Here is a 27,448-nt window from a genome sequence, read left to right as displayed (position 1 = left end):
TCTGTGTGTTCTCTGTGTGTTCTCAGTCTGTTCTCTGTATGTTCTCTGTGTGTTCTCAGTCTGTTCTCTGTGTGTTCTCTGTGTGTTCTCTGTATGTTCTCTGTGTGTTCTCTGTGTGTTCTCAGTCTGTTCTCTGTGTGTTCTCAGTCTGTTCTCTGTGTGTTCTCAGTCTGTTCTCTGTCTGTTCTCTGTATGTTCTCTGTGTGTTCTCTGTGTGTTCTCAGTCTGTTCTCTGTGTGTTCTCTGTGTGTTCTCTGTGTGTTCTCTGTATGTTCTCTGTATGTTCTCTGTGTGTTCTCAGTCTGTTCTCTGTGTGTTCTCAGTCTGTTCTCTGTGTGTTCTCTGTGTGTTCTCTGTGTGTTCTCTGTATGTTCTCTGTATGTTCTCTGTGTGTTCTCAGTCTGTTCTCTGTGTGTTCTCAGTCTGTTCTCTGTGTGTTCTCAGTCTGTTCTCTGTGTGTTCTCTGTGTGTTCTCAGTCTGTTCTCTGTATGTTCTCTGTATGTTCTCTGTGTGTTCTCTGTCTGTTCTCAGTCTGTTCTCTGTGTGTTCTCTGTGTGTTCTCTGTGTGTTCTCTGTGTGTTCTCTGTGTGTTCTCAGTCTGTTCTCTGTATGTTCTCTGTATGTTCTCTGTGTGTTCTCTGTCTGTTCTCAGTCTGTTCTCTGTGTGTTCTCTGTGTGTTCTCAGTCTGTTCTCTGTGTGTTCTCAGTCTGTTCTCTGTGTGTTCTCTGTGTGTTCTCAGTCTGTTCTCTGTATGTTCTCTGTGTGTTCTCTGTGTGTTCTCTGTCTGTTCTCAGTCTGTTCTCTGTGTGTTCTCTGTGTGTTCTCTGTGTGTTCTCTGTGTGTTCTCAGTCTGTTCTCTGTGTGTTCTGTGTGTTCTCTGTGTGTTCTCTGTGTGTTCTGTGTGTGTTCTCTGTGTGTTCTGTGTGTGTTCTGTGTGTTCTCTGTGTGTTCTCTGTGTGTTCTCTGTGTGTTCTCAGTCTGTTCTCTGTGTGTTCTCTGTGTGTTCTCTGTGTGTTCTCTGTGTGTTCTCTGTGTGTTCTCAGTCTGTTCTCTGTATGTTCTCTGTATGTTCTCTGTGTGTTCTCTGTCTGTTCTCAGTCTGTTCTCTGTGTGTTCTCTGTGTGTTCTCAGTCTGTTCTCTGTGTGTTCTCAGTCTGTTCTCTGTGTGTTCTCTGTGTGTTCTCAGTCTGTTCTCTGTATGTTCTCTGTGTGTTCTCTGTGTGTTCTCTGTCTGTTCTCAGTCTGTTCTCTGTGTGTTCTCTGTGTGTTCTCTGTGTGTTCTCTGTGTGTTCTCAGTCTGTTCTCTGTGTGTTCTGTGTGTTCTCTGTGTGTTCTCTGTGTGTTCTGTGTGTGTTCTCTGTGTGTTCTGTGTGTGTTCTGTGTGTTCTCTGTGTGTTCTCTGTGTGTTCTCTGTGTGTTCTCAGTCTGTTCTCTGTGTGTTCTCTGTGTGTTCTCTGTGTGTTCTCTGTGTGTTCTCTGTGTGTTCTCAGTCTGTTCTCTGTATGTTCTCTGTATGTTCTCTGTGTGTTCTCTGTGTGTTCTCTGTGTGTTCTCTGTGTGTTCTCAGTCTGTTCTCAGTCTGTTCTCTGTGTGTTCTCTGTGTGTTCTCAGTCTGTTCTCTGTATGTTCTCTGTATGTTCTCTGTGTGTTCTCTGTCTGTTCTCAGTCTGTTCTCTGTGTGTTCTCTGTGTGTTCTCTGTGTGTTCTCTGTGTGTTCTCAGTCTGTTCTCTGTGTGTTCTCTGTGTGTTCTCTGTGTGTTCTCTGTATGTTCTCTGTGTGTTCTGTGTGTGTTCTCTGTGTGTTCTGTGTGTGTTCTGTGTGTGTTCTCTGTGTGTTCTGTGTGTGTTCTCTGTGTGTTCTGTGTGTGTTCTGTGTGTGTTCTCTGTGTGTTCTGTGTGTGTTCTCTGTGTGTTCTCTGTGTGTTCTCTGTATGTTCTCTGTGTGTTCTCTGTATGTTCTCTGTGTGTTCTCTGTGTGTTCTGTGTGTGTTCTGTGTGTTCTCTGTGTGTTCTCTGTGTGTTCTCTGTATGTTCTCTGTGTGTTCTCTGTGTGTTCTCTGTGTGTTCTCTGTGTGTTCTCAGTCTGTTCTCAGTCTGTTCTCTGTCTGTTCTCTGTGTGTTCTCTGTGTGTTCTCTGTGTGTTCTCAGTCTGTTCTCTGTGTGTTCTCTGTGTGTTCTCAGTCTGTTCTCTGTGTGTTCTGTGTGTTCTCAGTCTGTTCTCTGTGTGTTCTCTGTGTGTTCTCTGTGTGTTCTCTGTGTGTTCTCAGTCTGTTCTCTGTGTGTTCTCTGTGTGTTCTCAGTCTGTTCTCTGTGTGTTCTGTGTGTTCTCAGTCTGTTCTCTGTGTGTTCTCTGTGTGTTCTCTGTGTGTTCTCTGTGTGTTCTCAGTCTGTTCTCTGTGTGTTCTCTGTGTGTTCTCTGTGTGTTCTCTGTGTGTTCTCTGTGTGTTCTCAGTCTGTTCTCTGTGTGTTCTCTGTGTGTTCTCTGTATGTTCTCTGTGTGTTCTGTGTGTGTTCTCAGTCTGTTCTCTGTGTGTTCTCTGTGTGTTCTCTGTATGTTCTCTGTGTGTTCTCTGTGTGTTCTCTGTATGTTCTCTGTGTGTTCTCTGTATGTTCTCTGTGTGTTCTCTGTGTGTTCTCAGTCTGTTCTCTGTGTGTTCTCTGTGTGTTCTCTGTATGTTCTCTGTGTGTTCTGTGTGTTCTCTGTGTGTTCTGTGTGTTCTCTGTGTGTTCTCTGTGTGTTCTCAGTCTGTTCTCTGTGTGTTCTGTGTGTTCTCTGTGTGTTCTCTGTGTGTTCTCTGTGTGTTCTGTGTGTTCTCTGTGTGTTCTCTGTGTGTTCTCTGTATGTTCTCTGTGTGTTCTCTGTGTGTTCTCAGTCTGTTCTCTGTGTGTTCTGTGTGTTCTCTGTGTGTTCTCTGTGTGTTCTCTGTGTGTTCTCTGTGTGTTCTGTGTGTTCTCTGTGTGTTCTCTGTGTGTTCTCTGTATGTTCTCTGTGTGTTCTCTGTGTGTTCTCAGTCTGTTCTCTGTGTGTTCTCTGTGTGTTCTCTGTGTGTTCTCTGTGTGTTCTCTGTGTGTTCTCTGTGTTCTCTGTATGTTCTCTGTGTGTTCTCTGTATGTTCTCAGTCTGTTCTCTGTGTGTTCTCTGTGTGTTCTCAGTCTGTTCTCTGTGTGTTCTCTGTGTGTTCTCTGTGTGTTCTCAGTCTGTTCTCTGTGTGTTCTGTGTGTTCTCTGTGTGTTCTCTGTGTGTTCTCTGTGTGTTCTCTGTGTGTTCTCTGTGTTCTCTGTGTTCTCTGTGTGTTCTCTGTGTGTTCTCTGTGTGTTCTCTGTGTGTTCTCTGTGTGTTCTCTGTGTGTTCTCAGTCTGTTCTCTGTGTGTTCTGTGTGTTCTCAGTCTGTTCTCTGTGTTCTCTGTGTGTTCTCTGTGTGTTCTGTGTGTTCTCAGTCTGTTCTCTGTGTTCTCTGTGTGTTCTCTGTGTGTTCTCTGTGTGTTCTCTGTGTGTTCTCTGTGTGTTCTCAGTCTGTTCTCTGTGTGTTCTCTGTGTGTTCTCTGTGTGTTCTCAGTCTGTTCTCTGTGTGTTTTCTGTGTGTTCTCTGTGTGTTCTCTGTGTGTTCTCAGTCTGTTCTCTGTGTGTTCTCTGTGTGTTCTCTGTGTGTTCTCAGTCTGTTCTCTGTGTGTTTTCTGTATGTTCTCTGTGTGTTCTCTGTATGTTCTCTGTGTGTTCTCTGTATGTTCTCTGTATGTTCTCTGTGTGTTCTCTGTATGTTCTCTGTATGTTCTCTGTATGTTCTCTGTGTGTTCTCTGTATGTTCTCTGTGTGTTCTCTGTATGTTCTCTGTGTGTTCTCTGTGTGTTCTCAGTCTGTTCTCTGTGTGTTCTCTGTGTGTTCTCAGTCTGTTCTCTGTGTGTTTTCTGTGTGTTCTCTGTGTGTTCTCTGTGTGTTCTCTGTATGTTCTCTGTGTGTTCTGTGTGTTCTCTGTGTGTTCTCAGTCTGTTCTCTGTGTGTTCTCTGTGTGTTCTCTGTATGTTCTCTGTGTGTTCTCAGTCTGTTCTCTGTGTGTTCTCTGTATGTTCTCTGTGTGTTCTCTGTATGTTCTCTGTGTGTTCTGTGTGTTCTCTGTGTGTTCTCTGTATGTTCTCTGTGTGTTCTGTGTGTTCTCTGTGTGTTCTCTGTATGTTCTCTGTGTGTTCTCAGTCTGTTCTCTGTGTGTTCTGTGTGTTCTCTGTGTGTTCTCTGTATGTTCTCTGTGTGTTCTGTGTGTTCTCTGTATGTTCTCTGTATGTTCTCTGTGTGTTCTGTGTGTTCTCTGTGTGTTCTCTGTATGTTCTCTGTGTGTTCTCTGTATGTTCTCTGTGTGTTCTCAGTCTGTTCTCTGTGTGTTCTCTGTGTGTTCTCTGTGTGTTCTCTGTGTGTTCTCAGTCTGTTCTCTGTGTGTTCTCTGTGTGTTCTCTGTATGTTCTCTTTATGTTCTCAGTCTGTTCTCAGTCTGTTCTCTTTATGTTCTCTGTGTGTTCTCTGTGTGTTCTCTGTGTGTTCTCTGTATGTTCTCTGTATGTTCTCTTTATGTTCTCTGTGTGTTCCCTCTCTGCTCTCCCTGTGTTCTCTTCATGTTCTCTTTATGTTCTATCTGGGTTCTGTTTGTTCTGAGCAGCTCAGGAACATTGATGTCTCCATGTGTGGATTTTGTGGAGCTTCATGTTGTTCCAGCAGGTAGAACCTCAGTCTGACGTTCTCCTGTGTTCTGTTGGTTCTGCAGGAACTGGACCGGATCATTAACCAGATGGTTCATGTTGCTGAGTATCTGGAGTGGGATTCTACCGAGCTGAGACCGGTGAGCAGAACCAGAACCTCTGAGAACCCTTAATAAGGCCTGGATGTGGATTTTAGTTTTAATGAGGAGTAGGGAACCAGAACAGGGAAGGACTAGATAAAGAGTTCTACCGTTCTGTAGCAGGAACCAGAACCAAAAACCTGCTGATGGTTTAAAAAGAGTTGAGGATTCCTTAAAAAAAACCATAGGAACGTTTATCAGTCAGAAACTGATAAATGATCTTTAGTGTTCCATCAGAAAAATGAAACTAGAACGTCTTTATTCTGGTTAGAACCGTTCTGTAAAAACCAAACACAAAGAAACACTGAAACTTCAGCAACGTTCTCAACGTTCTGTTAGTAATAATAATAATGAAGTTTTGAGGTAGTTTAGTCATGTCAAGTTAAAAACAATGTTTTTAATGAGTTTAATCTAAAACTGAACATAAAGAATAAAATAATCTGCAGCTTTCAGCAAAGCGGAGCTGAAGATGAATGAATGAGCAAACCTTTAATCTGATCAGAGCTCTGAGGATCTCTGGAGGTTCTACATGTTTGACATGTTTCATGAATCAGTAATAATAATCATCCGTGTTTATCTTTAACATGTTTAATAAATCCATAATAATAATCTGCTCCTGACTGCTTCCAGATCCTGAAGGAGATGATGGAGGAGATCGACTTTGACAGAGACGGAACGGTGACTCTGGAGGAGTGGATCAGAGGAGGCCTCACCACCATCCCTCTGCTGGTGCTGCTGGGCATGGACACCGTCAGTAGTCCACATACAGACCAGAATAACTCCATGGTTTAGTTTGTTTATAGTATATATCTGCTGGGATGGACACCATATGCATGTAAACACCATAATAAGTAGAAAAGCCCTCAGAGATCAGTCCTCATTCCCCCATATGTCAGAAATGCAGCTTTTGTTTATTAGTTATTGATGATCAGAAATCATTTAATATAGATGAACCCATAAACACAATGACCTGAGCACAGGCGTGTGTTCCCAGTGTTGGGCAGTAACGTCACTACAAATAGCGTCGTTAGTAGTTTAACTACATTTTTCTGTAACGACGTGGTAGCGTCGTTGTTTACAAAATCAAAAAACGTTTCAACAGCTTAGCTAATCTTTTGGTCATGTAGTGCGGTAGCGAACGCAAAAAGCTACATTTTAAAATGATGAATGTTGAACTGCTTGAAGCGGAGCTTTCTGCTCTGCTGCAGTCTCATCTCACACTTTTAAGGATCAGACAGTGACATCCTCTCCAAACGCCGACATGTCTGTGTCGACCAATAGAAGCAGAGGAACTGTTGATGTCGTCATTCAACATTCCCTTCCTGCGACTTCACTGGATCCACACACACACACACACACACACACACACACACACACACACACACACACACACACACACACACACACACACACACACACACACACACACACACACAGACGCTCGCTTCAGTTCATGAGAGATGGCAGAGAAGGAGTCAGAGTCACCGTGGCCCTACCTAAATAGTTATCAGTTTTTGTGAAAAAACGGAGAAAAGTTGTTTTCAGATGCCTACTGTGCCAGCCCAAGGCGAAGTTTCTGTCAACTTCAAAGACGTCAAAAACAAATGTGAGAACCCATATACAGGTGATACCGAATATGCACAACCAGCAGCAGTTAGCTAACCACCACATGTCAACCGCAGTATAAGATGCACACACAACGAGCTACTTTTCAACATCTAAAATTCGCGTGGCAGTAAATTAATTAAATTCAGCGTAAGGTTGTGGTGGCAGTGTGTGAATATGTATAAATTGGGGGATTAAATAAATAAACTGATACATATAGGAGGGAAGAGGTATGGGAGAAAACGAGGTAACAGTAAAACCAAAATCTGTCTTCTTCAGTATTACTGTTAACACTAATGAGCAAATGGCTGAAAAAAAATAACAGAAAGGGAAACAAAAGTGATGGCATAAATGATTAAATATCTTAATCTTACACTCAAGACCAAAATTGAGTTAAGTAGTAGTGGATACAGCACTTTGGGAAAGCATTGAATGATTTTACATAGATAATAGACTTAAGAAATAAAACTTGATTTAATACCCAAATTATGTATAAAATTGTCTTACTATAATATTGCTTACTTTATATGGAAATGATATCAAATGCAACCTATTATACCCTCCAATGTAAGTGGTGTGTTAATATAAGCTACTGCAACTTAATTATCAGATCCATTATGTCTGCAATACAAACTAAAAAGAAAATCAAAACAATGATTTCTAATGTAAAAAGGTTGATTCATTTTAAATATAGCTCCACATATTCCTCAGTGTATCAATTTACTAAGTTTGGAGCACTGAGAACAAAAATGATGGTTTAATAATAAACAAGTCAGCATTTTCTTGTCTCCGTTTGACTGACTTCATTAGTCCCTGAAATTTTTTGGTAAGAAAAAAAAGTAACTTGAATGTATTAAGCTACTTTGGCCATATTGCTGTAGCTTAGCTTGCTACATTTCTGTGGGTCATAGCTTCAGTGTAGTGAAGCTTGATTTAACACAGAGTAGCTGGTAGCTTAGCTCAGTACAGTTTCCAAGTAGCTTGCCCAACACTGTGTGTTCCGCATGTGTACGTTAAATACGGGTACCGGATCACGTGACCTAAACATGTAGCGGGAAATGATGGGACTCAGAAACACCCCCACAGTTTAATCAGCTGTTCCTTGGATCATTTCTGAGCTTCCCTGAAAATTTCATCCAAATCCGTTAGTCTGTTTTTGAGTAATGTTGCTGACAGACAGGCAGGCAGACAGAGAGACAGACAGACAGGCAGACAGGCAGACAGAGAGACAGACAGGCAGACAGGCAGACAGAGAGACAGACAGGCAGACAGACAGACAGACAGGCAGACAGACAGACAGAGAGACAGACAGACAGGCAGGCAGACAGAGAGACAGGCAGGCAGGCAGAGAGACAGACAGACAGACAGGCAGACAGACAGACTTAGGCTGATCGTCACATGACTCCTTCATGTACCTGATAATATCTAATACAGAGTTAAACCAGGAGATGATGTAAACCTCACAGCTTACTGTAGGAGCTGAGGTTCCATTGGTCCACTTCTGTGTTCCACTGAGATGATGGTTCTCCTTGTGGTTCTCCTTGTGGTTCTCCTGTGGTTCTTGCAGAACGTCCAGGAGGATGGGCAGCACGTCTGGCGTCTGAAGCACTTCAACAAACCGGCGTTCTGCAACTACTGTCACACCATGCTGCTGGGAGTCCGCAAGCAGGGTCTCTGCTGCTCCGGTCAGTATGATAGCATAGCATAGCATATCATAGTATAGCATAGCATAGCATAGCAGAGCAGAGCATAGGATAGGATAGGATAGGACAGAATAGAAGCAGGGCCTCTGCTGCTCCGGTCAGTATGATAGCATAGCATAGCATATCATAGTATAGCATAGCATAGCATAGCAGAGCAGAGCATAGGATAGGATAGGATAGGACAGAATAGAAGCAGGGCCTCTGCTGCTCCGGTCAGTATGATAGCATAGCATAGCATAGCTTGGCATAGCATAACATAGCATTGCATGGCATAGCATAGCCTAGCATAGCAAACTGCTACTACTGTCACACTATGCTGTTGGGTTTTTGGTGAATGTATAAATATACATTTTACTTACAAATTCTGATGAATTCTCATGATTTTAAATTAATTTTCCAGGTAGAACAACGAGTCATTAATGACAGGTTCAAGAACCTTTTTAAAGTTGGAAATCCACTTTTTTTTATCAGCTTTTAGTTTCTGGTTCTCATAAATGCTGGAACTTTGATAATATTTTAAAAGCTTTTTCTTGAAGACTCAGATTCACTCAAAGGTTCTGTTACTTAAATCCATGAATGCCAGCAAGATTAAATTACAATTTAATGATTTAAACACACGTTTTAAGTTGCAAAGATTATTACAGCTCAGAGGGTTAAAATGACAGAAATAGAAAGAAATCCAACCGTTCTAAGATATTAATTATTTGTTCTTTTTGCTGCAGTTTGTTTGTGATATAGAACGTTAAAATAATCTGTTTGTTTCCTGCAGTGTGTAAATACACGGTTCATGAACGCTGCGTCTCCAAAGACATCGCCGGCTGCATCAGTACCTACGCCAAGTCACGACGACACACCAACGTAGGTACCGACCAATCAGAAGCCTCCGTCTGACCAATCGGAGGCCTCCGTCTGACCAATCAGAAGCCTCCTTCTGACCAATCGGAGGCCTCCGTCTGACCAATCAGAGGCCTCCATCTGACCAATCAGAGGCCTCCGTCTGACCAATCGGAAGCCTCCGTCTGACCAATCGGAAGCCTCCGTCTGACCAATCGGAAGCCTCCGTCTGACCAATCGGAGGCCTCCGTCTGACCAATCGGAGGCCTCCTTCTGACCAATCAGAGGCCTCCATCTGACCAATCAGAGGCCTCCGTCTGACCAATCGGAAGCCTCCGTCTGACCAATCGGAGGCCTCCGTCTGACCAATCAGAGGCCTCCGTCTGACCAATCGGAGGCCTCCATCTGACCAATCGGAGGCCTCCATCTGACCAATCAGAGGCCTCCATCTGACCAATCAGAGGCCTCCGTCTGACCAATCGGAAGCCTCCGTCTGACCAATCGGAGGCCTCCGTCTGACCAATCGGAGGCCTCCGTCTGACCAATCGGAGGCCTCCGTCTGACCAATCGGAGGCCTCCGTCTGACCAATCGGAAGCCTCCGTCTGACCAATCGGAAGCCTCCGTCTGACCAATCGGAGGCCTCCGTCTGACCAATCGGAAGCCTCCTTCTGACCAATCGGAAGCCTCCGTCTGACCAATCGGAGGCCTCCGTCTGACCAATCGGAGGCCTCCGTCTGACCAATCGGAGGCCTCCATCTGACCAATCTGAACTCAATCATATCTCTTAGTAATAAAGAATTAAAGGAAAAATAAAACTGATCATAATTAAAACCAGACATTTAGATCATAATTAAATTCAGTGAGTTATGAGAGAAATTAAGGAAACAAGTTCTGATTTTAATTTGATTTCTGATTATAAGAATCCAGATTTTATCAGGTGTAGTCAGAGTTTTTGCAGTTTTTATGAAACTTTATCTTTTGTATTTAACAGGTTTGTAATTCTACAACACTAAAATTTAACATTTCTATTATTTAAAGTTAAAGGATTTGCTTAAAATTCAAAATGTGCTGAAAATTAACATTTTAAAGAATATAATCCCAACAATAATCTGCTATAACCTGAGTTTTTACAGTTTGAATAAAACTTGACATTAAAATCTGGTGTATTTTACAGATTTTTAACTTCTTAAAAAGTCTTTCCATTTTTAAAATTAAAGATTTTTTTTTTTGAAAACTGAAAACTACTGAAAATTAACATTTAATAATTACAGCAGTAATCTGTTAATTTCAGATCATATCTTAAATAATCAGAGTTTTTACTTATTAAATGTTAAAACCTTGTTTATTTATTGATTCTTAAAGTTACAAAAGTTTGTCCCACATGAAAAATCCAGTCATTAGATAGTTAAATATTATTTATAATCATAAACTGATCATGTCCAGGAGGGTTTTTACTATATTCAAATATTTTTTCTATATTTATTATTTAGAAATATTTTTTCTATATTTGTTACTTATAAAAAAAAATCCTTATTTATTATTTGTAAATAATTTTCTCTGTATTTATTAATCTTCTGGTCATTTTTTTTGTCTCCAGATGAACAGTTTCAGAATCATAACTTTTAACCTCCACACATTATTTTCTGTTTGTGATCCTTTAAAATGCTCCAGAACTAAACCAGTGTAACCAGTTTACTGTGTGTGTCCTCCAGGCCATGCAGCACGTGTGGATGGAGGGAAACTCTGCCACTAAATGTGATCGCTGCCATCGGAGCATCAAATACTACCAGGGCCTGACGGGGCTGCACTGTGTCTGGTGTCACATCACGGTAAACAGTATTTATTATTATTATTATTATTATTATTATTAGAGATCAAACACTGTCTGGTGTCACATCACGGTAAACAGTATTTATTATTATTATTATTATTATTATTATTAGAGATCAAACACTGTCTGGTGTCACATCACGGTAAACAGTATTTATTATTATTATTATTATTATTATTATTATTAGAGATCAAACACTGTCTGGTGTCACATCACGGTAAACAGTATTTATTATTATTATTATTATTATTATTAGAGATCAAACACTGTCTGGTGTCACATCACGGTAAACAGTATTTATTATTATTATTATTATTATTATTATTATTAGAGATCAAACACTGTCTGGTGTCACATCACGGTAAACAGTATTTATTATTATTATTATTATTATTATTAGAGATCAAACACTGTCTGGTGTCACATCACGGTAAACAGTATTTATTATTATTATTATTATTATTATTATTAGAGATCAAACACTGTCTGGTGTCACATCACGGTAAACAGTATTTATTATTATTATTATTATTAGAGATCAAACACTGTCTGGTGTCACATCACGGTAAACAGTATTTATTATTATTATTATTATTATTATTAGAGATCAAACACTGTCTGGTGTCACATCACGGTAAACAGTATTTATTATTATTATTATTATTATTATTAGAGATCAAACACTGTCTGGTGTCACATCACGGTAAACAGTATTTATTATTATTATTATTGTTATTATTATTATTATTATTATTATCATTATTATTAGAGATCAAACACTGTCTGGTGTCACATCACGGTAAACAGTATTTATTATTATTATTATTATTATTATTATTAGAGATCAAACACTGGTGTCACATCACAGTAAATACGATTTATTATTATTATTGTTATTATTATTATTATTATTAATATTATTAGAGATCAAACACTGTCTGGTGTCACATCATGGTAAACAGTATTTATTATTATTATTATTATTATTATTATCATTATTATTAGAGATCAAACACTGTCTGGTGTCACATCACGGTAAACAGTATTTACTATTATTATTATTATTGTTATTATTATTATTATTATTAATATTATTAGAGATCAAACACTGTCTGGTGTCACATCATGGTAAACAGTATTTATTATTATTATTATTATTATTGTTATTATTATTATTATTATTATTATTAGAGATCAAACACTGGTGTCACATCACAGTAAATACGATTTATTATTATTATTGTTATTATTATTATTATTATTATTATCATTAGAGATCAAACACTATCTGGTGTCACATCACGGTAAACAGTATTTATTATTATTATTATTATTATTATTATTATTCTTAGGGATCAAACACTGTGTCTGGTGTCACATCATGGTAAACATGATTAGTTATTATGATAATAATTATTATTATAGATCAAACATGAAGCTGCAGATGGTGAATTCTAATCTACAGAGAATCAGAAAACTGATGGAGGAGCTGCAGAAACTCAGAAAGACGAAGAGGAAGCCAGAATTTACAGACTCCTCTGGATGTTTAATCCTCAAAATCAAAGAAAACATCATTATTAGATTCAATCAGATCCTGAACAAGCTCTGTCAGATTTAATCCTGTAGTTGAAAGTTCCAGAAAACACCTGAAAAAGTCAGTGAATATTCAGATTTATCACTGAGGTTTGATTTCATACCACAGACAGAGATTTAATCAATCAAATCCTATTTCTGATGAATAAATATCAAACTTTAGTCCTAAATATTTATGTCGTCCTGCAACCCGTTTTAAAGTTTGAAAATGTGGAAAAAATATATTTTCACAGAGAAAACTTCCACATTTTTACCATTTTTTGGATTTTTTTTGGTTTGACAAAAGAAATGTTGAAAAAAATGTTTTCTTGAAGAAGATTTCGTTTAGATGATTTTTACTCATTGTTTGAATTTTCTTGCCAAATTTGGGGGATTTATTTTTTTTGCTGAATTTTGGGATTTTTTAGTCAGACAAAGGAGCAATACTTTTTCGTGCTCCTAAATGAAGACAACAGGAGGTTAATGCTCCTCCAGCTGATCGTGTTTCTGCTCTGATCCACTAGATGGCGCTGCTGACTGAGAGTTTGATCCTCATTAAAGCTGCTGATAATGGAGCTCTGTTACCGATAATCAAGGATCAATAATCAGGGGTCAACAATGAGGAATCAATAATCAAGGATCAATAATCATGGATCCATAATCAGGGATCAATATGTTTGTTCTCCTCCTGCAGCTCCACAATAAATGTTCCTCTCATGTGAAACCAGACTGTGATGGAGGATCTCTGAGGGACCACCTGCTGCTGCCGTCCTACATCTGTCCACTGGTTCTGGTGAGACCTGATCAATAAATCTATCAATATATGATCAATATATGATCAATAATCACCTGCTGCTGCCGTCCTACATCTGTCCACTGGTTCTGGTGAGACCTGATCAATAAATACCATAAACTCACTGATATAATCAATAAACATCCATCCATCCATCCATCCATCCATCCATCCATTCTCTATCCACCGCTTTATCCTCACTAGGGTCATGGGGGGTGCTGGAGTCTATCCCAGCTGACTGAAGGCAGGGGACACCCTGGACAGGTCACCAGTCTGTCACATACAAACATAAATATATTTATTATTTATACATTATTTTTTTCTATTCTTATTTTATAATTATTTTTCTATATTTGTATTTATAAATATTTTTAATTATGTATTACTTATAAATAATTTTTCTACATTAATATTTTTTAAAATTATTTTGTCTATATTTACTATTTATAAATTTTTTTCTATATTATTTTTAACATTGTTATTTATAAGTTATTTTTCTACATTTATTATTTATATCATTTTTATTTATAAATTATTTTTCTATATTTATGATTTATAAAGTTTTTTCTGTATTTATGTAGAAACTGACACTCAAATATCAAAATCTAATGATTAAATGACATTTTCTAACCACTTTTTTTTTTAACTTTTAGACCAAAATGAAACAAAACAACTAAAAACCAAGAGTTAAAACCAACCTAATGGTCCCAGCCTGCAGAGAAATGATGGATCTGTGTTTCTACACTGGGATAATGTGATGTTTTATCAGATTTAACTGTGAAATTCTACTTTTTTTTCTGCCATCATTTGACAGAAAACCGTGAATATTAATAATATAGAACTGATTAATGATCCAGATGTGCAGCAGCTGTTCCATCGACAGGCTGAGCGTCAAACTAAACGTCTGCTTTGTTTCTATTCCTGGTTTCTAGCTGACTACCAGCTTTCATGCTCCTCATCGTCCCTCATTAACTCTACTGCAGCTGGAGCTCATTGATTTATTTATCCATGTGGAAACGCTCCACGTTCTCTGGAAGATAGCAGAGTTTAGAAACATTTTTGAAATCAGAGTTTACAGACTTTCCTGTTTTGTTGAAGTAAGATCAAACTTTATTCATCCAGAAGGAAAAAACTAAATGTTAGTATAAGAAATGCATTGAATAAAAAGTAGAAAAGCACTAAAAGTGATAATTTACACATTAAAGAAAATATGAACATGAAAACTCTGGATTTGTTGATATATATATATTATATATATTATCATCTATAATCTGTTATAGTAGTTTGTTCTTTTACAATGTGTGACCAGGAAACTACAATTTTTACTGTAAATCTAAATGAGTAAATTGTAAAAATAATTATTTATGTATTTTCTATGCAGGCATCTTTAACATATTTTCATGTCATGCTGCTGCCAGATATTCATTTAAACTGTTAAACTCGCTGAGACGGACCAGATCTACACAGAAAAGTCTGAGCACAAAATGACCGTTTTAGTGGACTGAAACCAGCAGGTGTTTGCTTTTATGTGTTTATTTATTCCAGTTATTGATCGTTCCACTACTTCTAATGATGTTTTGTTCTTTGTGTTGGATTCTGGTCTCTATTTAACATACTGATTTCTTCTAGTTTTTGAATTAATGATGTGTTCTGTTCCATCTCTCCAGGACCGACACTCGGTGGTGAAGCGAGGAGAAGGAGAATCTCCGTCCAGCACCAGTCCAGACGACACCAACCAGACCTTCAAGTTCTCCCCTGGAGACGGCCAGGCCCTGCAGGTAGTCATCAATCAATCAGTTCATTAATAAATCAATCAATCAGTTCATCAATCAATCAGTTCATCAATCAATCTGTTCATCAATCAGTCAGTTCATCAATCACTTAATTACTAAATCAATCAATCAGTTCATCAATCAGCCTTTAGCTGCTTTCAACAGGTTCTGACTCTGTTCTGGTTCCAGATCAGTCCTCTTCCTGGAACTCATCCTCTGCTGATTCTGGTCAACCCAAAGAGTGGAGGCAGGCAGGGGGAGAGGTGAGAAGTTATTATTAATAATATATTAACAACAATAACAGTAATAATAATAATTATTATTATTATATGGACGTTTTTGCTGTTTTGCTTTTTGTTTTCACTTGTTTTTAGGTTGTTGTTAGATGTTTTTAGGTTGTTAGATGTTTTTAGGTTGTTGTTAGATGTTTTTAGGTTGTTGTTAGATGTTTTTAGGTTGTTGTTAGATGTTTTCTAGGTTGTTGTTAGATGTTTTTTTTAGGTTGTTGTTAGATGTTTTTAGGTTGTTAGATGTTTTTAGGTTGTTGTTAGATGTTTTTTTTAGGTTGTTGTAGATGTTTTAGGTTGTTGTTAGATGTTTTTAGGTTGTTGTTAGATGTTTTTAGGTTGTTGTTAGATGTTTTTAGGTTGTTAGATGTTTTTAGGTTGTTTTTAGATGTTTTTAGGTTGTTAGATGTTTTTAGGTTGTTGTTAGATGTTTTTAGGTTGTTGTTAGATGTTTTTAGGTTGTTGTTAGATGTTTTCTAGGTTGTTGTTAGATGTTTTTTTTAGGTTGTTGTTAGATGTTTTTAGGTTGTTGTTAGATGTTTTTAGGTTGTTGTTAGATGTTTTCTAGGTTGTTGTTAGATGTTTTTTAGGTTGTTGTTAGATGTTTTTAGGTTGTTTTTAGATGTTTTTAGGTTGTTAGATGTTTTTAGGTTGTTGTTAGATGTTTTTAGGTTGTTGTTAGATGTTTTTAGGTTGTTAGATGTTTTTAGGTTGTTGTTAGATGTTTTTTAGGTTGTTGTTAGATGTTTTTAGGTTGTTGTTAGATGTTTTAGGTTGTTGTTAGATGTTTTTAGGTTGTTAGATGTTTTTAGGTTGTTGTTAGATGTTTTTAGGTTGTTGTTAGATGTTTTTTAGGTTGTTGTTAGATGTTTTTTAGGTTGTTGTTAGATGTTTTTAGGTTGTTAGATGTTTTTAGGTTGTTGTTAGATGTTTTTTAGGTTGTTGTTAGATGTTTTTAGGTTGTTGTTAGATGTTTTTAGGTTGTTGTTAGATGTTTTTAGGTTGTTAGATGTTTTAGGTTGTTGTTAGATGTTTTTAGGTTGTTGTTAGATGTTTTTAGGTTGTTGTTAGATGTTTTTAGGTTGTTGTTAGATGTTTTTTTTAGGTTGTTGTTAGATGTTTTTTAGGTTGTTGTTAGATGTTTTTAGGTTGTTGTTAGATGTTTTTAGGTTGTTGTTAGATGTTTTTTAGGTTGTTGTTAGATGTTTTTAGGTTGTTGTTAGATGTTTTTTTTAGGTTGTTGTTAGATGTTTTTAGGTTGTTAGATGTTTTTAGGTTGTTGTTAGATGTTTTCTAGGTTGTTGTTAGATGTTTTTAGGTTGTTGTTAGATGTTTTTAGGTTGTTGTCAGATGTTTTTAGGTTGTTGTTAGATGTTTTTTAGGTTGTTGTTAGATGTTTTTAGGTTGTTAGATGTTTTTAGGTTGTTGTCAGATGTTTTTAGGTTGTTGTTAGATGTTTTTTAGGTTGTTGTTAGATGTTTTTAGGTTGTTAGATGTTTTTAGGTTGTTGTTAGATGTTTTTTAGGTCGTTGTTAGATGTTTTTTAGGTTGTTGTTAGATGTTTTTAGGTTGTTGTTAGATGTTTTTAGGTTGTTGTCAGATGTTTTTTAGGTTGTTGTTAGATGTTTTTAGGTTGTTGTTAGATGTTTTTAGGTTGTTAGATGTTTTAGGTTGTTGTTAGATGTTTTTAGGTTGTTAGATGTTTTTAGGTTGTTGTTAGATGTTTTTAGGTTGTTGTTAGATGTTTTTAGGTTGTTGTTAGATGTTTTTAGGTTGTTGTTAGATGTTTTCTAGGTTGTTGTTAGATGTTTTTTTTAGGTTGTTGTTAGATGTTTTTAGGTTGTTAGATGTTTTTAGGTTGTTGTTAGATGTTTTTAGGTTGTTTTTAGATGTTTTTAGGTTGTTAGATGTTTTTAGGTTGTTGTTAGATGTTTTTAGGTTGTTGTTAGATGTTTTCTAGGTTGTTGTTAGATGTTTTTTTTAGGTTGTTGTTAGATGTTTTTAGGTTGTTGTTAGATGTTTTTAGGTTGTTGTTAGATGTTTTCTAGGTTGTTGTTAGATGTTTTTTAGGTTGTTGTTAGATGTTTTTAGGTTGTTTTTAGATGTTTTTAGGTTGTTAGATGTTTTTAGGTTGTTGTTAGATGTTTTTAGGTTGTTGTTAGATGTTTTTGGGTTGTTGTTAGATGTTTTAGGTTGTTGTTGTTAAATGTTTTTAGGTTGTTGTTAAATGTTTTTAGGTTGTTGTTAGATGTTTTTAGGTTGTTGTTGTTAGATGTTTTTAGGTTGTTGTTAGATGTTTTTAGGTTGTTGTTAGATGTGTTTTAGGTTGTTGTCAGATGTTTTTTAGGTTGTTGTTAGATGTGTTTTAGGTTGTTGTCAAATGTTTTTAGGTTGTTGTTAGATGTTTTTAGGTTGTTGTTAGATGTTTTTAGGTTGTTGTTAGATGTTTTTAGGTTGTTGTTGTTAAATGTTTTTAGGTTGTTGTTAAATGTTTTTAGGTTGTTGTTAGATGTTTTTAGGTTGTTGTTGTTAGATGTTTTTAGGTTGTTGTTAGATGTTTTTAGGTTGTTGTTAGATGTGTTTTAGGTTGTTGTCAGATGTTTTTTAGGTTGTTGTTAGATGTGTTTTAGGTTGTTGTCAGATGTTTTTTAGGTTGTTGTTAGATGTTTTTTAGGTTGTTGTTAGATGTGTTTTAGGTTGTTGTTAGATGTTTTAGGTTGTTGTTAGATGTTTTTAGGTTGTTGTTAGATGTTTTTAGGTTGTTGTTAGATGTGTTTTAGGTTGTTGTCAGATGTTTTTTAGGTTGTTGTTAGATGTTTTTAGGTTGTTGTTAGATGTGTTTTAGGTTGTTGTTAGATGTGTTTTAGGTTGTTGTTAGATGTTTTTAGGTTGTTGTTAGATGTTTTTAGGTTGATGTTCGATGTTTTCTAGGTTGTTGTTAGATGTTTTAGGTTGTTGTTAGATGTTTTTTAGGTTGTTGTTAGATCTTTTTTAGGTTGTTGTTAGATGTTTTTTAGGTTGTTGTTAGATGTTTTTAGGTTGTTGTTCGATGTTTTCTAGGTTGTTGTTAGATGTTTTTAGGTTGTTGTTAGATGTTTTTTAGGTTGTTGTTAGATGTTTTTAGGTTGTTGTTCGATGTTTTCTAGGTTGTTGTTAGATGTTTTTAGGTTGTTGTTAGATGTTTTTAGTTTGTTGTTAGATGTTTTTAGGTTGTTAGATGTTTTTTAGGTTGTTGTTAGATGTTTTTAGGTTGTTTTAGATGTTTTTAGGTTGTTAGATGTTTTTAGGTTGTTGTTAGATGTTTTTAGGTTGTTGTTAGATGTTTTTAGGTTGTTGTTAGATGTTTTTAGGTTGTTGTTAGATGTTTTTTAGGTTGTTGTTAGATGTTTTTAGGTTGTTAGATGTTTTTAGGTTGTTGTTGTTAGATGTTTTTAGGTTGTTGTTAGATGTTTTTAGGTTGTTGTTAGATGTGTTTTAGGTTGTTGTCAGATGTTTTTTAGGTTGTTGTTAGATGTGTTTTAGGTTGTTGTCAAATGTTTTTTAGGTTGTTGTTAGATGTTTTTAGGTTGTTGTTAGATGTTTTTAGGTTGTTGTTAGATGTTTTTAGGTTGTTGTTGTTAAATGTTTTAGGTTGTTGTTAAATGTTTTTAGGTTGTTGTTAGATGTTTTTAGGTTGTTGTTGTTAGATGTTTTTAGGTTGTTGTTAGATGTTTTTAGGTTGTTGTTAGATGTGTTTTAGGTTGTTGTCAGATGTTTTTTAGGTTGTTGTTAGATGTGTTTTAGGTTGTTGTCAGATGTTTTTAGGTTGTTGTTAGATGTTTTTTAGGTTGTTGTTAGATGTGTTTTAGGTTGTTGTTAGATGTTTTTAGGTTGTTGTTAGATGTTTTTAGGTTGTTGTTAGATGTTTTTAGGTTGTTGTTAGATGTGTTTTAGGTTGTTGTCAGATGTTTTTTAGGTTGTTGTTAGATGTTTTTTAGGTTGTTGTTAGATGTGTTTTAGGTTGTTGTTAGATGTGTTTTAGGTTGTTGTTAGATGTTTTTAGGTTGTTGTTAGATGTTTTTAGGTTGATGTTCGATGTTTTCTAGGTTGTTGTTAGATGTTTTTAGGTTGTTGTTAGATGTTTTTTAGGTTGTTGTTAGATCTTTTTTAGGTTGTTGTTAGATGTTTTTTAGGTTGTTGTTAGATGTTTTTAGGTTGTTGTTCGATGTTTTCTAGGTTGTTGTTAGATGTTTTTAGGTTGTTGTTAGATGTTTTTAGGTTGTTGTTAGATGTTTTTAGGTTGTTGTTCGATGTTTTCTAGGTTGTTGTTAGATGTTTTTAGGTTGTTGTTAGATGTTTTAGTTTGTTGTTAGATGTTTTTAGGTTGTTAGATGTTTTTTAGGTTGTTGTTAGATGTTTTTAGGTTGTTTTTAGATGTTTTTAGGTTGTTAGATGTTTTTAGGTTGTTGTTAGATGTTTTTAGGTTGTTGTTAGATGTTTTTTAGGTTGTTGTTAGATGTTTTTAGGTTGTTGTTAGATGTTTTTTAGGTTGTTGTTAGATGTTTTTAGGTTGTTAGATGTTTTTTAGGTTGTTGTTAGATGTTTTTAGGTTGTCGTCAGTGAGCGCAGTGACTGATTCTATCCCGCTGACCCTCTGAATGCTGTAAATTACCATCATCATAACTGTAACCAATCAAACCTGCTGCTCTCACTCACCCTCACACGTCACCGTGGCAGCGCTCTCTTTGTTAGCATCAGGATGGAAATCATCTCCTATTAATAGACCTTCAAGAACAGAAAAACCCTCTGAACAGGAAACCAGGAAGCTATTTTTATCTGAGCCAAGCTGTTTGTGCTTTTTATTTCAGAGCAGGTTGGACTGATGATGATTCACAGACATTAAACAGACATCAACATAAAACAACAAAACAGAACTACCTCTCAGTGACTGCATCACTTTACAGCTAAGCAATGAACTGTTTTGTCTTTTGGACAATCACATCTATCTATATCTGCATCATGGCTTCACATGGAGAAAAACTGAACAGAGGAAGAGAAACATCTGACTGAGAGACTCGACAAATATGGAAAAAGAACCAAGAAGATCAGTGAGCAACTGAAAACCAGAGAAGGACAGAGTCAGCAGGAATCGGGAGGTCTGGAAGGAATCATAGTTCCACTAATCAGGAGGTCTAGAATGAGTCATAGTACCACTAATCAGGAAGTCTAGAAGGAATCATAGTACCACTAATCAGGAGGTCTAGAAGGAGTCATAGTACCACTAATCAGGAGGTCTAGAAGGAGTCATAGTACCACTAATCAGGAGGTCTAGAAGGAGTCATAGTTCCACTGATCAGGAGGTAGAAGGAGTCATAGTTCCTCTAATCAGGAGGTCTAGAAGGAGTCAGAGTTCCACTCAAGGGCGTAGGTTTGCATTGGGACGGTAGGGACATAACACTACCAACTTTTCAAGAGGGTCAAATTGTCCCCGCCAACTTTTTAGCAACCTTATTTGCATTATATAATGAGTTCAGTTATATACGTAATTTTGATTGTCTTCCCATATGTTGTAAGGATAGAATTGACCCTACCATTATTAAGTGAATTATTTTCATTATGTTCAGACCAGGTTCAGACTTACATTTACCACTTTTCACTTGCTGAATGTGCCGGTCCAATCAAACGTGCGTTTGATTGGCTGATGACTTGGTTCCACTAATCAGGAGGTAGAAGGAGTCATAGTTCCACTAATCAGGAGGTCTAGAAGGAGTCATAGTTCCACTAATCAGAGCTCCTAAAATGACTCCACAGACAGTGAACTACTTTCTCCATCCAGCTGTAAAAACAGACTTCAGCTGCTTCAGACTTGGTTCAGGGGTTCTCCATGGAAACCAGACTTAGTGTGAAGCTCAGACAGTGTGAAGGAACCTTCAGAACATCAACCTCTATGGACGGAGGACCAGAACTAAACCTGGCTGCTGCTCAGAAGTAAACTTCCAGATGAAAGTTTGCTGAAGAACACGAGAAGAAGCCTGATGGATGTTGGAGAACATTCTGTGGTCAGATGAAGATCAATGAGTTAGGCTCAGATGGAGTCCAGATGTTTGGTGAGAACCTGACCAGGACTACCACAGTGGATGCATGGTCCTGATAGTGAAGCATGGAGGTAGAAGTGTGATGATCTGGGGCTGCATGAGTGGCTCATCAAAGACCTGGAACATCCAGCTCATGAACTCACTCTGAGGTGTTAAACTAAACCCTGACCTGTTCTTCTCTGCATCTTTTCTTCTCAGAGTTCTGAGGAAGTTCAGGTATCTTCTGAACCCCAGGCAGGTGTACAGCCTGGAGCAAGGAGGACCTATGGTGGGGTGAGTCTGATGATGGATGGATAGGTGGATGATGGATGGATGCAGCAGGTCTTTTTTTAATTACAAAACCAGAGTCATTATTCAGTGAGTTGAGTTCTTTCTAAACATGGAGGAAACATTAATCAGAATCTGGTTTTAATGAGGATCAGACACTGAGTTTAAATCTGCTCAGAATGAAGCAGTATCACGAGGATGAAGCTGAACTTCCTGTCAGACCTGGAGAAATCCGATCTCCTGCCAGATGGATTCTGTCCTTTCAGCTCTGTTTTGAAAATGAATAATTAAACACAAAACACTTGAAGATCATTTTAAAGAACCATAATCAGTGGAACTACTGGCTGGAAGAACTTTATTCCTACGAGTTGATTCCTCTAAGTCACTGGAGTCTGTTGTTGAACTCAGCAGTTTAGTTTGTTTCATTCAGTCTCTCTTTAGCTGAGAACATTTGGTGTTTTTCTTATTAATTATGTAATTATGAGTGAAGAAGCTCGTCGTCGTGCTTGGCTGTTGATGGAGGTGATGTAACCACTGCTAGACGACGGGTTAACGTCTCCATGGTTACCAGGGCTCCATAGCAACAGGAAGCTGCTCTCCTCTCAGGAATAAAGCAGCTCAGACCTCATCTGAGCGGACACTGCTGCAGTTCCTCTGTAGGACCGATAGAGGGCGCTCTTCACAGCAGGACACCTTTCATCTGGAACGTCAGAGGAGCAGAGTTTTGGGTTAGATCAGAGATAATAAATCTATCAGAAGACGAGCTGACGTAAGAATCAGCAGCTTCTCACAGCTGGTTCTTCATTTGAAACTTTTTTTTAGGAAAGAACACCTAAATTCTCTGATTTTAGCTTCTCAGATGTGAATGTTTTCTGGTTTCTTTCCTCCTTTATGACCATAAACTGAAGATCTTTGGACTAAACAAGATGCTTGTCATCAATAGAGGTAGAATTTAAATTTCTCAACTTTAATAACTGTCATAAAAATCTGAATTTGCGGTCATTGTTAGAAGGTTTCTGCAGCTGTTTCATGATGGAGATGAACATTAAAGGTCCTTTCAAGGCAACTTGGAGACACTTGGAGATACTAAGAGACACTCGGTACCGACCTGTGACGGTGTTTGTGGGTTAAAGTGAGCAGATTTCACAGCCGGAGAAGAACACTGATGAAATGTCCCTCAGAGATCAGAACAATCCTCTGTCTCTATCAGCTGTAAACAGTTCTTCATTTTCTGTCTCTTCAGGCTCAACTTCTTCCATGACGTTCCAGATTTCCGGGTTCTGGCCTGTGGAGGAGACGGGACGGTGGGCTGGATCCTGGACTGTATCGGTAGGAAGGTTCTCCTCTCTGGAGCTGATGAGTTTCCTCTAAAACACTGACACTAAAGCAGCTTCTCTGTGTGTTTGTTCTGTTTCGTGCACATTTTTCACTGCAGTCTAAAGTCCTGCAGCTCCACAGAACCAGAACATCATGAAGAAGATCTCGGAGATGTTAGAACCATGGAAAATACAAAAGCTATATTTCTCTGATTATTTATTCAACAAAATCTGGAAAAAAAACTTGAATCAACACGTAAATGTTGTTCCAAGTTCAGCACTGGAGCTGATGTCTCTGATTCTAGGAAGCTTCTCCTCAGGATTAGAACAGAAATCTAATGAATCGTTTTAAATAAATCTTTGAAGTTTCCAACATTATTCTTATCATTGACAGAACAATGTTGCATCAACTTCATTTTTCACATTTCTAGTTCCAGAAGAACCAGCAGCTGAATGAACCCAAACTGAACTTTTATTAAAATGTGAATTTCTCTGCAGATAAAGCGAACTTCTCCCGACATCCTCCGGTGGCCATTCTTCCTCTGGGGACCGGGAACGATCTGGCTCGCTGCCTTCGCTGGGGAGGAGGTGAGGTTCATCAGGTTCATCAGGTTCAGCAGGTTCATGAGGTTTAAGAGGTTCATGAGGGTCATGAGGTTCATCCTACATCTGAGAGTTTTCTGGTAGATTCCATCAGAATAAGGAGCATTGATGAACTTTGAAGCATCTCTGGGGGAATAATGGAGGATTTTTAGGGATTTTTCTGGATTCTAGCCTTCAGATTTCAGGTTTTCTACGGGATTTTAAAGGAAAGAGAACCTTAAACTGTTCGGTTGTTGGGCTCTAAACAGCATCAGCTTCATTTCAAACCTCAGCAGGGAAGAGTTTCTAGGAAATGAAGCCGTTAGGTTTTGATGAGCGGTGGTGACATCAGTCCTGTGATTAGCTGCAGCTCTCTGAGACGTTAATTAGAGCAGCAGCACTAACGAGCTTCAGGGAGCAGTCCATAAACTGAAACAAACGTGAAAACATCTCAGAGTTTTAACCATCAGAACATCAGGTTCCTGGTCTCCAGAGGATCAGTCCAGGGTTTAGCTTCAGCCGGTTCATTTAGTGTTTATTTAGAGATCTGAACTGTATTAAAGTTTTTTGTATTCCACATTTATAAAGTCAAACTTTCTGACTGTTGTTCATGAATCTGAAGCTTTAACTCTTGGTTATTTATGATGATCCGGTCTGAAGGCTATGAGGGCAGCAGCCTGCTGAAGTTCCTCCGGGACATCGAACACAGCACCGAGGTGGTTCTGGACCGCTGGAACATCGACATCGTCCCCGACGATAAGGAGGAGAAAGGAGATCCGGTTCCCTACAGCATCGTCAACAACTACTTCTCTATCGGAGTGGTAAGAACATCCAGAGAACCTAATTATTAACATACAAAACAACAGACGGGTTCATCTAAAGTCCTGCAGCTCCGTGGAACCAGAACATCCAGAGAAGCTTATTATTAATATACAGAACATGAAAGAGGTTCATCTAAAGTCCTGCAGCTCTACAGAACCAGAACATCATGAAGAACTCAGAGACGTCTTCTGTCAGTTAGAATGATGGAAACCAGGAAAAAGACCAACATTTCAGTCATTTTCCATTTTTGCATCACATTTCGACTGCTTCAAGTCTGTATTTTTATTAACTGTCTTGTTTTTATCACTTTGGGTTTCACTTTATGTTGGTTTATGTCTGATTTTTGTCAAGTTGTGTTATTTTGTGACTTATTTTGTGTTGCTTTTGTAGTTTAGTGTCATTTTTCATCTCTTTTTTCTCATTCTGTGTAATTTTCTGTGTCGTTTTGTTCTTTTATTGTCTCTGTTGTGATGCTTTAGTTTGGTTTTTGTCTCGTTTTGTCATTATTTATCTTTGTTTTGTGTGTCTGGTGGTTTTATCTCCTTATCCTCTAGATGTTTATTTGCCTCCATGTTTCCATCCTCTACAGAGACAGTTGTGTCTCATTTGTGTCGTTTTGTGTCTGTTTGGGACAGTTTTGTCTCCTTTGTGTTGTTTTTCTATCTTGTTTTGTCTCATTTTGTGTCTCAGATTTCGTGTTTGGGTCGTTTTATGCTTTGTTGATGTTGTTTTGTGTCAAACTTTTGCAAAATGATGATATTTTTGTCTTGTTTTGTGTTGTTTTGATTCATTTTCCATCTAATTTTTGTCATTTTGTGTTATTTTTGGTCTCGTTCTGGTCGTTTGTTGTTGTGATGCTGTGGTTTGGTTTTTGTCTCGTCTTTGTCATGATTTATCCTCATCTTGTGTCTCTTCATGGTCATGTTGTCTCCTCGTCCTTTCGATGTTTATTTAGCTCGATGTTTCCAGCTTTTACAGACTAAGAGAGGCAGTTTTGTCATCTTTCTGTTCTTTTGTGCCTCATTTTTGTTTTTGTCATTTTCGTGTGTTGTTTATGTAATTTTATGTCTAACTTTTGTAAAGTTGTGTGATTTGTTGTCTCGTTTTTTGTTGTTTTGACTCTATTGTCTTTGTCATTTTGTGTTATTTTAATTTGAATGTCTTTAGTTATAGCCTATTGTTCTGTGTTGTCTTATTATTTATCCCTTTATTAACATCCAGCTGCTGGAACAACTTCATTTAGGATCAATAAACTCTCAGTCTATCCTCAACATGATCAGGACCAGAAACATCTAGACGTCCAAATTCTGGGATTTTTGAAAGCGTTTTACACTTTTACAGATGATGGATAGTGACATTTTGGTCATTTTTTCAAAAATATGAGATGCTTTTTAAACCCGTCGGTGGGTTTTGAGGTTCTGAGGTCAAAGTTAAGGTAGAACGTTTGGTTTTGCACTCAAATTAAACCTGAGATCACAGAGCAGCTCTCAGTCTGGAGATCCATCTTCTCGTTCAGAAGAACAGAAAGTCATCCAGCTGTGTCATCTCAGGGACGTTTCCCTGAGTTTAAGGTATGGAACTCTAAGGTAGAGGAACGTCAGCTGATCATGGGATCTAAACTGGAACGTCAGCTGATCGGTGTCTCATCAGATCTAAACTGGTCTCATTGAGATCTTCAGATGTTCTACCAGCAGCAGAGGAACAGATTATCTGATCTGTGTGGACACCAATAATTAGCAGCTCCGTCGCTCTGCTCCTCCCGGCGGCTTCTCTCTTTTAATTGGACGAGGCCAACGTGCTGCCAGGTAGCAGTTGCTTAGCAACGCCTTCATCCTGTCCTGACGGAGACTCTGGTTTCCTCAGGGACGCTCAGACAGAAGAGATGAATCCATCCAGTCAATCTGCTGCAGCCTCAGAGATACTGACTACTCAGAGGTTCTGGAGAGGTTCTAGAGAGGTTTTAGAGAGTTTAACCTTTTTTCTGTGATCAGACACGTATTTTTGTCAAAAATATACCTGATGTGTTTCGACGGAGCCTTCCGTCTTCTTCAGAGGTAACTTTAGACACTATGAACTTCACTGGATCAAAGGTTTTAGAGAGGTTCTAGAGAGATTCTAGGTTCTAGAGAGGTTCTAGAGAGGTTCTGGAGAGGCGCTTGAAAGTTTCTGGAGAGGTTCTAGAAAAGTTCTATAAAGGTTCTGGAGAGATTCTGGAAAAAGTCTGGAAAGGTTCTGGAGAAGTTTCAGAGAGGGTCTGGAAAGGTCCTGTACAGGAACACAGATTAGTGGATCAGCACTTACACAGAACATCCATAATTTTACACTTTGTTCTACATGAAAGTTGGTTCAGTCCATAAAGAGACGATATCATGGAATAAAACCATAAATAAATAAAATCATGTTTGGTGAAAGTTCAGGTTCAGCAGGTTGAGTCTTTATTGTAAAATTACGAAAAAAAAAAACGTCAACATTTGTTGGATGTTAGTGTTTTGTGTCTCATTTTGTTGTTAGGTTTGTTACATCTCTTTGTGGTTGTCTTTTGTTGCTTTGTGTAGTTTTGTGTTGTTTTTTCTTTAGTTTTTGTCTTTATATGGGCCTTTTCCACTATTTCTGTTAGTTTTAGGTGTTTTTTGGGTCATTTTGCATCTTTTTGTCTTAACTTGTCTTCACTGTAATTGTCCCTTTGTGGTAGTTTTATGACATTTTATGGCAATTTTGCATCTATTTCTGTTAGTTTTGTGTTCTTGTGTGGTCATTTTGCGTCTCTTTGTTGTAATTTTAAGTCTTTTGTTGGTGGTTTTGTATCCGCTTACAGTAGTTTTCTGTGTCATTGTTGTAGTGTTGCATCTCTTTGTGGTAATTGTTTTTCTTTGCAGTAATTTTTCATGTCATCAGTTTTCACACACTATAAAAATTTTCCGACAATTAAAACGTTTGTTAAATGACATTCTGTTGGTAGCAAAACTGTAAATGATAAACACAGACACAAAATATCCAGATTTGAACAGATCATTAAATGCATTTTTCTGTTAATCACATCTTTTTAGCAGGTGATTGTTTTCCAGATATTTGCTGTTTAGACAGTAGACCAGTTTTTCTGGACGTTAGCGGTGGCGTTAGCCTCAGAATCCGCTCTGAGCCCAGCAGCAGCAGCAGCGTGG

At 37.6% G+C, this 27,448-nt stretch overlaps 1 protein-coding gene and 1 long non-coding RNA gene across 10 annotated transcripts in view; both read left to right on the top strand.

The window, feature by feature from the left end:
* The window catches only part of LOC110972062 (diacylglycerol kinase beta), a 134,495-nt gene that overhangs the window by 57,939 nt on the left and 49,108 nt on the right, over nt 1-27,448 (top strand). For all 9 annotated transcript variants that reach the window (XM_051958715.1, XM_051958716.1, XM_051958719.1 and 6 more), the window contains 12 exons: nt 4,754-4,828; nt 5,459-5,578; nt 8,001-8,118; nt 8,906-8,994; nt 10,684-10,800; nt 13,069-13,167; nt 14,835-14,945; nt 15,129-15,202; nt 21,499-21,573; nt 22,811-22,896; nt 23,382-23,471; nt 24,126-24,286. In XM_051958715.1, coding sequence (XP_051814675.1) covers nt 4,754-4,828; nt 5,459-5,578; nt 8,001-8,118; nt 8,906-8,994; nt 10,684-10,800; nt 13,069-13,167; nt 14,835-14,945; nt 15,129-15,202; nt 21,499-21,573; nt 22,811-22,896; nt 23,382-23,471; nt 24,126-24,286 — 1,215 coding nt within the window. The remainder of the gene's footprint in view (nt 1-4,753; nt 4,829-5,458; nt 5,579-8,000; nt 8,119-8,905; nt 8,995-10,683; nt 10,801-13,068; nt 13,168-14,834; nt 14,946-15,128; nt 15,203-21,498; nt 21,574-22,810; nt 22,897-23,381; nt 23,472-24,125; nt 24,287-27,448) is intronic.
* Nucleotides 15,209-21,484, top strand: LOC127537054 (uncharacterized). The gene is made up of 7 exons (XR_007946448.1): nt 15,209-15,394; nt 15,898-15,936; nt 16,375-16,879; nt 18,535-18,726; nt 19,031-19,140; nt 19,650-20,531; nt 20,964-21,484. It is a non-coding gene; the product is annotated as an uncharacterized LOC127537054 (long non-coding RNA).

Source organism: Acanthochromis polyacanthus, chromosome 14, assembly GCF_021347895.1.
Source record: "Acanthochromis polyacanthus isolate Apoly-LR-REF ecotype Palm Island chromosome 14, KAUST_Apoly_ChrSc, whole genome shotgun sequence".
Classification (NCBI taxonomy): domain Eukaryota; kingdom Metazoa; phylum Chordata; class Actinopteri; family Pomacentridae; genus Acanthochromis; species Acanthochromis polyacanthus.
This window is presented reverse-complemented; position numbering and strand designations above follow the sequence as displayed.